The sequence below is a fragment of the Cervus canadensis genome, chromosome 10 (assembly GCF_019320065.1).
Source record: "Cervus canadensis isolate Bull #8, Minnesota chromosome 10, ASM1932006v1, whole genome shotgun sequence".
Lineage (NCBI taxonomy): Eukaryota > Metazoa > Chordata > Mammalia > Artiodactyla > Cervidae > Cervus > Cervus canadensis.
In genome coordinates this window covers 16,836,443-16,849,378 of record NC_057395.1, presented here as the reverse complement: position 1 = coordinate 16,849,378, position 12,936 = coordinate 16,836,443, and the positions used below count along the sequence as shown (strand labels likewise).

Sequence of the window (12,936 nt, the reverse complement as noted above, 5' to 3'; positions counted from 1 at the left end):
ACACGCCTGTTCACCAAGGGAGGGCAGGGACACGCAGAGCAGCCCACACCAGCCCACGCTCGGACGGGGGGATCCGACGGGGCCTGAACACCAGGAGGCGGCTCGGAGGCGGCCCGCCACTCTGCCTGACCGACCCTAAAAGCAAAGGACACCAAAGTTTAGAGAGAGCTTTTATGAAGCTTGCAGTGTAGCTGATTTTTTGGAATATATTCTATTGCTGTGAGTTTCTATTACAATTATTTTCTTTGACTTAGGGTAAAAATTCTTTCAGATTTATAAGAATTTTGGTGGAAATTGCTAAACCATTCTATCTCCCTCTATTCTAACTATAGATCTGACAACTGACTCTTAGGTTGTTTATTTTTTCCACACTTTTCAAGATGTTTTCCTTAAATTTAATGTAACAGGTTATAGCTCCATGCTGGCTATTCTAGCTACATTCTGTATTTCTTCTTCAATTTATCAATAAGTTTTGCATTTGCATAAAACTCAAGTTATGTTCCTTGATACGACATGTCTTTGAGTATGAGAATTGTTCCAGTTTCTTTTTGGCACTATTGACTGAACTAGAGAAATAGTTTTTCCACTTCTTTATGCTGTTTAAAATGAAAAAAAGTATGAAAGTGAAAGTCGTTCAGTCCAGTACGACTCTTTGTGACCCCATGGACTATACAGCCCATGGAATTCTCCAGGCCAGAATACTGGAGTGGGTAACCTTTCCCTTCTCTGGGGGATCTACCCAACCCAGGGATCGAATCCAGGTTTCCTGCATTACAGATGGATTCCTTATCAGCTGAGCTACAAGGGAAGCCCCAAAATACTGGTGTGGGTAGTTAATCCCGTCTCCAGGGGATCTTCCCAACCCAGGAATCAAACCAGGGTCTCTTGCATTGCAGGTGCATTCTTTACCAACTGAGCTATTAGGGAAGACTATATAAACTATAGTCTACTATATGAAGTCTATTTTTTTCTTGATTACACATTTCCTCAGAATAACAGAAATGAAGAACAGTGATACAAACTAGCAACTGTAGGTAGAGCAGCTTCTACATCAATTACCAATTACTGAATGATACAGTCTCAGATAAAGAACTTGGAAATTTTACTGAATGTGCAGTTTGAACACTTCTTTTGAATGAACAGTATGTATTGGATGCTTTTTTTTTTTTTTAAAGTGTAGGAATTTTTTTCTTTTTTTTCTTTTTATTTATTTTTTTTATTAGTTGGAGGCTAATTACTTCACAACATTACAATTGGATGCTTTGTGATACTTGGGAATCTAGCTTTATACTTTAAACATAGGTAATTACTACTAAATAAAAAGTATCTATAAAAGTATATCCAAACAAGAACATAGACTAGGATGTTATAAAATTTCTGTATGCTCTTAGAATGATGTCAAAATAATGAGAACAGAAACTTATAACAATGTACAATGTATCTATGAACTCACTGACATAATTACCATATTTTAATAGTGCTTCATATTTTTATTATTCTATAGTATTTCTATTCAAGAATCTTTTTTCTTTAAATAAGTAAATCTTTAATTTTATGAATCATCGGTCTCAATATGGAGAACAGGCCTTTCAGAGAGAACATATAAACGCAGTATTTCTCTTTATTGACATGTCACTAGCTTTTCTTTTTGTATGGTAACATTATATCAGTTTGTATCTTCAATGACACATGAAAGATCCAAAATCAAACTGGCGGTCTCCACAGCCACCTGCAGGCCACTAAGCTTCGCAGTAAAACAGTCCAAGGTCAGGGTGTCTGCTGAGCCTTTGGCTTCATGGGAAAGGCAGGTTTGCGGTGGGAGGTGATGACGAGCACTTCTCAGGAAGGACCAGCTGAGTTCTTCCTGGCTGCTGTAGAGTCCACAGCCACATCTGGAAGGCAAATCTGGCCAGTTCACAGCAGAAGGCAAATTGGCCTGAACTGACCAGAAGTGTCCATACTTGTCATCAGTAAGAACTTCACCTCCGTCGTGCTCTAAGGAGCCAGCGAGAGATTCAAGTGCACTGCAGAACGCTTCAGTGATCAGCTGGAGCTCTGTCTGAGAGCATCTCTCATCTCGAAGAACGCTTTCTGGCTCATAACGGGTCTAGAGAGTAACAAAACCATTGAAAACACAGAACAGAGCAATTAGGATGACAAAAATATTTCTGAAAAATACTTGATCAAATGCTTCATCATATAGTACTTGGGGTTTGGCACAAGGCTAATGGGCAGGGATGGGCCAGCTAACCCTAACCATTAACCTGGTTGTTACAGTAAAAGCACCCACTACCAGTCATTTTATCAGAATGAATGACTCAGAATTAACCCCACCATCAATTTGTTCTGAAGGATTGCCAGTAGTGCCTTTGTAAAACATGAAAGACACAGCATAATAAGTGAATCACAGGCTTCTATAGACCCAGAAGGAAGCTCGTGAAGACTAACGAAGTCACAAATGGAGTACTTATTTATACTCAGGAAACGTTTGCGATTTTTTTAAAATGCAAATACGTGTGTTATAACTAAGACAAAAACCATTTAGGGACATATATCATTTTCACTTTAATGTTTAAAAAATAACTATTCTTCTCTTTAATTAATGACAAGGTTATATAATTTTGAATTGCTTTTGTTCCACCATTCTAAAAAGTCTATTCTAGAAATTTCATGATAGAAAAAGTAACACATTAACAAACTTATCACTGAATGATCGTTAAAAATCCATATCCTAATTACTCAAAAGCAATGACCATTTTTTCCTTTTGCCCAGGACGAGTGGAACCAGATATCGTCTCTATTGCACATTCCCTCCCCACATTTTCAGTGCTATGTTGTTTCTTCAAAATCCTACTCAAGATACTGTCCTTCTCCAACAGACTTTTTCCAGTTTACTCAGTTCCATTTGCAAACTATATTATTGTCTCTTCAGCATCAATAGATTGGCAATGGTTTTGTTTTTCATAATGTACATTCTGTTAACTTTTCATGAAGAAGCTTTATATTCATACAGATTTTAAGTTATCTGGGGAAGCAAGGCAGGGCCTGTCTATGGAAAACATTTACACACTCACCAATCCCAGGCATCCCAGACTCTGCACTCCTGACTGACCAAAGAACCAACTGCAAGCACTTGGAAAACACATACCTTTTTGTAGCTACTTTCAAAGAAAGTAGGTCAGTGTTAATGAAATAATTAATGAGAAACATGAGTGTGACATTTATCTACTATTAGGATATGCAGTCTCATAGATTAATAAAAACAATTCTATTTAATAGAATTAACATGTATCATAAATGAATACCATTTAAAATTATAACAGAATTTAATAATTAGATGCTTTAATAAATGAAATTGTTTTTTCTGGAATATCCAGAAGGTACTGAAGTCTTTTTGTAGAATCTCAACACTTTCATCATGAATATCAATTATTACTGCATCTTAGCAGTGGAGACGAAGGCAATGGCACCCCACTCCAGTACTCTTGCCTGGAAAATCCCATGGGTGGAGGAGCCTGGTGGGCTGTGGTCCATGGGGTCGCTAAGAGTCGGACACGACTGAGCGACTTCACTTTCACTTTTCACTTTCACACACTGGAGAAGGACATGGCAACCCACTCCAGTGTTCTTGCCTGGAGAATCCCAGGGACGGGGGAGCCTGGTGGGCTGCCGTCTATGGGATCACACAGAGTCGGACACGACTGAAGTGACTCAGCAGCAGCCGCGGAGATCTCTAGGATAACTCCCATTAACAGAACGCTCATTTCAATACAAATGAACTTACTTAGAAAACAGAAACAGACTCGCTGACTTTGAGAAGGAGCTTACAGTTGCCGGTGGTGGTGGGGTGGAAGGGATAGTTAGGGAGTTCGAGATGGACATATACACGCTGCTGTATATAAAATGGATAACCAACCAACAAGGACCTCCTGTATAGCACATGGAACTCTGCTAAGTGTTATGTGGCAGCCTGGACGGGAGGGGGGTTTGGGGGGAGAACAGATACATGAATATGTGTGGCTGAGTCCCTGTGATGTCTACCTGAGACTATCCCAACGTTGTTTGTTAACTGGCTACACCCCAATACAAAATTAAAAAGCTAAAAAAAAAAACTAGAAAAAAACCCAGAATGCTCATTTCAACAGGCAGTATATTTAGACAATCCTCAAAGAATGTGATCGTCTGCTAAAAGGTTGGATTAATAATCATTGTGATAAAGAGAGGAGCTTATATTTTCGAGTATTATTTTCCTCAAGTGTTTTTAAATACAATATTGATTTCAAGACTAGTGAGAAATTAAGCATTAAAGACTCCAGAGTAGTATTGTCTTATTATCTCATAAAATGCATGTTGCTGAGAATTCAGATAATTTAGGAGGGACTATCTAACCTACCTTGTGTCTGACATATGCCACCAAATGAGTTTCAGTACAGCCACCTCCCAACAAAACGTACGGTTCCTTGACTGTTAACTGCAAAGCATGCAGTGCTGTTTGACACGTGAGCTAAAAAAGAAACAGCCACCAGAATCTGACATTGACACCAGAAACACAAAGAAATAGAGTCGCGTTTTCAAGGCAACTTAGTGGACTCAAGGAGCCAGATTGTAATTGCAAAAGAGCAAAACCAGTGTCACCGACGTTGTCATGTGATGAATACATTTTGGAATAATGAAAATTAGAAATGAAAGAATACTTTAGCCAGATGTTTGTTTTCATGGACTGGATTAATATCCTCCTTCATATACATTTAAGCTCTTCAAATTGAGATTCACAAACACAACTGGATCAGCACAGTGCTAATATTTCTAACAAAAACATCTGCATCTAAATAAATTAGCTGTATAAATGCTATATAGAATTTATTTCAAGTTGCTATGGAAACGATCCAACCCAGCAGCAATAAAAACACACAGACCTTGAATATTCACCAGGCTATAGCCTGAGTATCCATTCTTCCAGTCTGTGACCAGTACCACAGGGCATCACTTTCGTTGTATAAAAACTGCATGTTATTGCTGTTTGTGAACAACATCTCTGTTAAGAGGTGGATGATGGGTATAACTGGGGAACCTATTTCTGAGTGAATTATTCATACACATTAGCATCGAGTACACAATTCAAATTAATTTCTTAAGAAAATTTCCCATCAAGGACTTTTACATTGCTTGTAAATTACTAGAAGTGATAAGAGGCAACATATGCCAAGTTTTTATATCATAGGAAATTAAATCAGCTTACTTATAAATGTAATTCTCACATTTTGGTTGTTTTTGCTTTCTACACCATCTAGGGAAGTTGTGAAGGAAGAAAAGCACAGCTGACTGATGTGAAAAAAGTTATAGTACCTATCTGATTCTTTAATCCCTGTCCCAATCCCTAGATAAGGAATTCAACATTTATTACCTACCTTCAGCTCATCCCAGGCTGTGTCATTTCTGTTGCAGAGAAGCAGGCTACAGACAGTTGCTTTGTTAGGAATAAGATGGAAAAAATGCTTGCAGCCAAACTTTGCAATACACAAATCTTTTACAGTTCCATAACTACTGGGAGAGAGTGAGCCCAAGGAACCAATAGGCCGTGTTCCTATTTTTTTAAAAAGTTTAGAAAACACAAAATAGATGAATAAACACGGAGCTTACAACCATTTAAAATTACAATATTCATTCCCAGCTAATATAAAAGTCCCAAAAGCATAGCATTTAAAATATGAAATGTAGGATAAAGAAATAATAAGATGCATCTTCTTAAACCTATAAATAGTATTCTATTATTCAAATGATGTGCAAATAAAGCAGTGGTTCTTTTGATTTACAGACTTCTTTGAACATTTGTTAGAAGCAATTCTGCACTTTCCAGAAAAAGGCATGCACAATTTTGCATACATTTTCAGGAAGTCCAGGAACACTGGAAGTCCAGTCAGGGATCACAGACCCCAAATTAACAACCACACTAGTCTGAAATAAGGATGAGATGAGGAGACAGGCTATTTTTAAAGGGTGTTATTATTTTTACCTTAAAACTCACAAACTAAGCTATGCAGATAGCTGTATGGTGGCTGAACTCCTTTGGCGCTCCATTTAGTGAACGTACAGGAATTTTTTTGCTTTGCCAAACAATTGTTTGTATGTAAACAGCTACCTAAATCATGCCAAAATAAAGTATGCGACCTTCTTATTTCATTTTGTTATTCTTTGATTATATCTTGCCCTCCCTCCTGTATAGGTAAAATAATACAATTTTACAAAACACAAATTAATAAAAATACAAATGAAGAAGTTAGGATAACTTGAAGGTTTTTAAAATCTCTAAATGTAGTAAAGTTATATAAGAAACGGCAACAACCTTTTAAGAAGTAACAATACTGGTTTAAGGTCTTAAAACTGTAATTCAGCAATGCACCTCCTTGGGCCAGTTTCCTCTTTCAAACGAATGGAATTAAAACAATAATGTCTAAATATTCTTGCAGCTCATGAACAATTTCACTTCTTTGAATATCCTTTCTTTACTTCTGAAGTCTCAAAGAACAAGGAATACTTGAGGGATTTAAAATTAAGAAAAAGAAACAAACCCTACATCTTGTACAACTTCAAGGGTGGAACCAGCAGAAAATTTGTAAGGAAAGGCTCAGCTTTCCTGCTGACCAGCCTCTGATGTGGAGCAAATCACTGAGCTCTTCTTGGTGGGCTTCCCCACAGGAAAGTTAAGTGGGGATGATCATGACTATTTCACAAATCAATCAAACCAAGTCAAAGGTTAAACATGTTTTGTAAGCCATGACAAGCTTCATACCCACCAGTCCACCAAGCACAATAACCCCATTACTTATCCTAAACTATCCAAAAAGAGGAATTATGTTTGAAGGGGGACGGGGAGGTAATGTCAACCTAGATAAGATGGATGAGGCTCAAACATACTTCACCTATTGTTTAATGAAGCTACAGGGGCCTGATAAGAGTTTTTCTCCCCCCTTTCTCTTTTGTCTCAAAAAAGTGTCTGCCCCCAGGATCCAGGACTACAACTCCGGCTTTATGTAAAAGTGTTGGTTGCTCAGTTGTGGCCAAGTCTTTGCAACCCCATGGACTGTAGCCTGTCAGGCTCCTCTGTCCAAGGAATTCTCCAGCGAAGAATACTGGAGTCGGTAGCTATTCCCAACTCCAGTGAACCTTTCCGACCCAGGGATCAAACCCGAAATTATTTGGGGGAGCAGAGAACGGCATGTTTTTAAAAGAAGTTCGCACTCTCCCCAATCCCAGGCACCCACTGGTAGCTCTTGATAACACTCCTGAGCAACCAACGAATCAGCTGCAAATACTTGGAGAACCCTTAACTTTTTGTATCATTTGCAAGTAAAATAGGTCAGTTCATGTTCTACCACACTCTAGTTACCAGTGGGATAAAAATCAATTGTGGGCTGGTGTGGAAACCCAGTGCCCACTTATATTGTTTCTATGGAAAAATTCTTCAGAGTTAAAAACTGACATCATAATATTTAATACTCCATATTCATAACTTGAAATCACCTGCTCATGGAAAGCTCAGGGATGTGGGTCTGACCCACAACATCACTAATGAGTTCCAAAGAACGACTGCCACTATTTCTTAACAATTTCCACTCTGATGATCACCTGACAATAGTCCAGAGGTAGCAATAGTTCAGAGATACTAGGGATTCAATGCTGGCACTCACACTTCTCTGATGACTTATAAAAAGTCAACTTTAACAGTTTTACCAAAATTTATTAAACTCTTAAGTCTAAGCACTTATAAATTGAAATTTATCCAAATGAAATGATTCTGATATGTTGTCAATGCAGTTAAGAAATATTGAAAAGTGGCTCAAATCAGGAACTCTTTACCTTGTCATTTCTCTTTGTCTCTATTAGGTGAGTACCAACCTGTTTCCAATTTGCCAGGTTTGTAAAATACAGTGAAATTCTTGCCTGTTATAATTGTCTATGTTAATAAATATATTATTGGTAATTCAACAAACATTTTAGAACCCCTACTATGGACCAGGCTTGTTTTAAGCAATAAAAGTAAAAGGCAACCCCAGCTCTCAAACTTAGCTGGAAATATCTGGGATATTTAATCATGTGCTAGCTTTAAACAAACATACACCCTAATAATACACACACATACCCTAATTAGAAACCACTATTTAGGCAGAAGTACAGTTGATTGTTGGAGTTTGATAATACAAAGTGACTTAAGAGCTTTGTAAAACTCAAGTAGAAGAATTTTAAATTATGAGACTTTATATGATTGTAAGAATGTTAGATTTCTCAATCATCTGTTGAATGTTCAGGGGTTAACAGCTGTAAATTATGACAGACTCTGCAGTACATTTGGGGCTGGAAAATACCTACAAAGTAGTCATCATCACTCAATTTTTAATAAGTGAACAATACAGAATCATTTTCAGAAACCACCTTTGCTGCCAGAAATGATACTCACACATGCAGTGAGGTTGGCAGCTTTTCAAATTGTTCAATATGTTAATACAACACACACCAAGAATATCTTTGCTCAAGGGAAGTGTGATTTATTAACCATAAAGGGCAAAGACCGAAAGAGTGCCTTTTACCTGTCACTTTACTCAGGGGTTCCATCAGAGACACTCCAATTCTGTCTACAGCGATAATATGATGAGTTCTGAGAAACTGTTTCAAAGACGGGTGTATAACTTTTTGACACAAGACAAGATCTACATGGTCACTAACCAGTTGTCTTCCTAGGTTGAACAACTGGTCTAGAGCTGCATTTTCAAGAGAAACTCCGTAACTGACCAACAGTGTTCCTTCTCCAGTATCAGAAAGGTCTCCGGACAAAGATACGCAAAAGACTGCCACCTTGAAGGAATCTGATTTTCTGATAGGTAGTATCTTCATCAGTTGAACTTCTGATACTTCAATAAGTATTCCGGGTAGCACGGCAGAATCTATAACCCTTTGCCCTTTTAAAGGGACAATTATACTCTTTCCTAAAATGATGTGCTCTTGGGCGTCCTCTGGAATTGTAAGCAGAAAGGCTCTCAGAATCAGAGTACTGATGTGGTCAATCTCCTTTGCGATGAGCATGCAGGCAGGTTTACTTGTTAATATGCTGCGTACCAAACTCAGGAGGATCTGAGTGCTACCAAAGTCGACTGGGATTCGGCAGGCACAGACCTCAGATTTCAGGTACCTGGTGCAGAGGCTCAAAAGATGCTTATTTAACTTAATAACCGTGGTGGGTGTCAAGCCTAGTCTCTGAACATTTTCGACGAGGTTGCAGCAAAGGATGGCTGTGAATAAGCCGCCGTCGCTGAAGCAGGCCACGTGATTCCGCACGGCGGCCGTCAGGACCTTTAGCACGGGGTGGCTGACGGGCAGGCCGGCGAGGAGGGCGGCCGAGTGGGAGGTGGTGGCCACCGGGCCGCCGCGGCCGTTGTGTAGCTGCTTCAGCCTGCCCGCCGGGCCGTAGCACGACGTGACCAGGCCCCGCAAGGCTGCCAGGCTGGCCCCGGCGCGCTCGCCCGTCAGGGGCTCCCTTCTGCAGATCGAGGGCTTTTTAGCTTCTAAACGAGACATGTTACTGCAAGCGAGACATGTTACTGCAAGCGGTAGTTTGTGAAGAAAGCTTTTATTTTGTTAACCCGAGTTTCCTATTCATTGTATTGTCGAGGGTTTTAACATTTAACAAGATTATCTTTCAGGAATCAGAGTTCGGATTTACAGCATGGTGGCTGTAAAATTAGATACTGAGCTTCATGCTTATAAAGCTAACCAGCACATAATGATCGATATCATGACATTTTAGTAATTCCAAATATTTATTTTACTCCATTATTCAAATTCTTTTGTTTGCCTTCAGGCTGAGACTTTACAGACTGTTTTGCAGCCCTCTGTATAAAATACGTCCCAAGATGGACACCTATGAAGGAAATCACAGCTACAAGCAGCCAGTTCTTTCTGATCCAACTGCTATTTTTCATCTCTTCTTTCTAGCTCAAGCTCTGACTCAGAGCTGCTTCTTTCTATAAGAAATAAAAATAAAAAATATTTTAGAGAAGTAATCCCCAAACATTTTATAATTGAAGTTTAGTAAGTAATTTGAACGCTCTGCTCCTTCTTTAGAAAAAGGAACTACCCACAGGTACAAATCTTCAGAAAATGAGAAATATAAATTAAGACTAAAAACACCCATTTCTTTATTCTTTAATGAATCTCTACAACGAAAAGTACTGATATTTTAATAATTCTGGAATGCACAACACAGCCAGAAAGCTTATAGTACAGTTATTTTAATATGATATGCTTCTAGAAAAGAAATGGTATCTATATAGTAAAACTCATAGAATCTGGTCTCAACGTCCCAAATGTTTTTATTCTCTAGCATCAAGATATAGTGATTTTTTTTTTCTAACTTTGGTTTGCTTGGAAACCTTAGGTCTGAATACAAGTGCATTTGTATCAAATCCTGTAGTAAATAATTATGAAAATGAGATAACTGTCAAGATTCCTAATATAGACACTATCTAATGTACAGTCTACATCTAGCTAGACAAATCTGTACAACACGTTTACTGAAGAATAAACCATGTTTAAAATATGTGGCTAAAGTCAGTGCAATCTTTTGTAGTTTCACTCTATCAATCAATGATACTCAGTGTTGATGTCTTACAACTTATCCACTCCCAAACTATGGCTTATGACAATAAATACAAAAGCCAGGGAATGTGCTGGATGACAAGGAGAAAGACTTGTCATCAGGACTGGACTGGCAGTCTGACCTCAAAGAGGGTAAATAATCTAAAATGCTACCGTTTACCAAGTGTGCTAGCACTTGTACTAGTGTCCTTAATGAGGCTGGAAGAAGTGAGCTGGAGGCGTAAACTTCTGATACTATAATAATGTGTGGAAAGAATAAAAATCTCTGGTCACACACCTTATCTGTTGAGGTTTGGTGCTTTGAAGGTAAAGGTTCAACCAATTATTGGTTATTTTCAGGAATATACTAAGCATGCTAACCACCTGGACAGTGTTCAGCATAAATAAAACTAATTGAACTACTCAGACTATAGTCCTGCCCAGAGGAGACTATGGCAGAGTATAATACAGACCAGGAAGGTGATCTGAAGACGTGCAAGGAAGATGTGAAGAGAACAAAGGAATGTTATGCAAAGTGTTATTTTGGTTATCACACTTCCTAATTTAGTTAGAGGGCTGTAACCATGGCAACTGGGCCCAAATAAAGTGAAAGCAAGGATGGCCAGCTTTCTCACTGTAATGATAAAGCTATAGCTGTCTCTTTTTACAGCACGAGGAAAAAAGTTTCTGTTCATCTCATAGGAGAAAGAGCCAAATAACTTAAATATTATTTCAAAGCTTATTTTAGATTCAACAAAATCTGTGAAATATATCTAAATGCAAGCTTAGTGAAGTGACTTCCATTTGTAAATTTGCATATTACAACACCTACACAAACCACAAATCTTAACAGACTGTGACCAATAAAGTGATTTACGTAGTTAATTTTCAGTACATAATAGTAACATGCAACTTTCCAAAAGGGGCTAAATTGGCCCCTCTAACAGTCTTGTGGTAGTTAGACCAGTAACCACATCTTTTGGCTAGTATCTTTATGAGAAAGGAAGAAAGTATTGGTGACCGCCAAATCATTTTCAGGATGTCAGAACTGCTGACTCATGTCCCGTGTCTTTCTCTAGACAAAATAAGGTTCAACTGAGAAAACAGGGGACATAAAACACAGGGCTGGCTTATAGAATAGGTTTCGAAGTGCCAACTCAGCTATTTCTTTCTTCCTAACAATGTGACCCATTATTCCAAAAGTTACCATCGCAAGAATGGCCCTGACTATTCCTGGGTGCATTGGCCTGGCAGATGGTCTTTTTGCAGTGATGGATAACAATTAAATATTAATAATACTAAAACTTCCATGACTGTATTCTCAATTCAGAGCTATAAAATATGCTCTAAAGAAATATAAACAGGTAAAATTTTTTCCTAAAAGGAAGTCAGGGTTCTTTGGAGAAACGGTTGAGCCAAGAAATAAATGAGATGAGGTAGGGACTTTTCCTGTCAAAAAGTAATAGTTATTAAAAGATGACACAGGAAACAACTGACAAAGGATTAATCTCCAAAATATACAGTAGCTCATGCAGCTCAACACCAGAAAAACAAACCACCCAATCAAAAGGTGGGCAGAAGACCTAAACAGACATTTCTCCAAAGAGGACATAAAGATGGCCAACACACACATGAAAAGATGAACGACACTGCTCATTACTAGAGAAATGCAAATCAAAACTATAAAGGGTATCACCTCACACTGGTCAGAATGGCCATCACTAAAAAGTCTACAAACAATAAATGTTGGAGAGGATGTGGAGCAAAGGGAACCCTCTTGCACTGTTGGAGGGAATGTAAATTGATACAGTCACTATGGAGATCAGTATGGAGATGTCTTGAAAAACTAGGAATAGAACTACTATATGACCCAACAATCCCACTACTGAGAAAACTGTAACTGGAAGAGATATGTGTACCCCATGTCCATTGCAGCACTTTTTACAACAGCTAGGACATGGAAGCAACCTAGATGTCCACTGACAGATGAATGGGTAAAGATGTTATGGTACAATGGAATACTACTCAGCTATAAAACATAACACATTTGAGTTAGTCCTAATGAGGTGGATGAGCCTAGAGCCTGTTGTACTGAGTGAAGTTAGCTGGAAAGAGAAAGACAAATATTGAGCATTAATGCATGTGTAGGGAATCTATAAAGATGGTATTACTGAACCTATCTGCAGCGCAGCAATGGAGATGGACACATAAGAGAACAGACTGTGGACACAGCGGGGGAAGGGGAGGGTGCGACAAATCGCGAGAAGAGCAGGGAGACACATGCATGACCATATAAAACAGACCGCC

At 38.6% G+C, this 12,936-nt stretch overlaps 1 protein-coding gene across 1 annotated transcript; it reads right to left on the bottom strand.

The window, feature by feature from the left end:
• Positions 1-1,193: 1,193 nt before the first annotated feature.
• Positions 1,194-9,574, bottom strand: LOC122448862 (McKusick-Kaufman/Bardet-Biedl syndromes putative chaperonin-like). The gene is made up of 4 exons (XM_043480511.1): positions 8,586-9,574; positions 5,409-5,584; positions 4,394-4,504; positions 1,194-2,107 (listed from the first exon to the last, which is right to left on the bottom strand). Exons 1-4 carry the CDS (start codon positions 9,568-9,570, stop codon positions 1,667-1,669), a joined length of 1,713 nt encoding a protein of 570 aa, XP_043336446.1. The 5' UTR covers positions 9,571-9,574; the 3' UTR covers positions 1,194-1,666.
• Positions 9,575-12,936: the final 3,362 nt, after the last annotated feature.

Bases quoted from the DNA above. Each gene is read 5' to 3' on its own strand.
- LOC122448862 (XM_043480511.1), bottom strand. From the start codon at position 9,570: ATGTCTCGTTTAGAAGCTAAAAAGCCCTCGATCTGCAGAAGGGAGCCC. The intron at 5,585-8,585 runs GTAAAAGGCACT...TTAAAAAAATAG, and splicing joins ACCCCTGAGTAAAGTGACAG to GAACACGGCCTATTGGTTCC. The intron at 4,505-5,408 runs GTAGGTAATAAA...TTTCTTTTTTAG, and splicing joins CAGCCTGGGATGAGCTGAAG to CTCACGTGTCAAACAGCACT.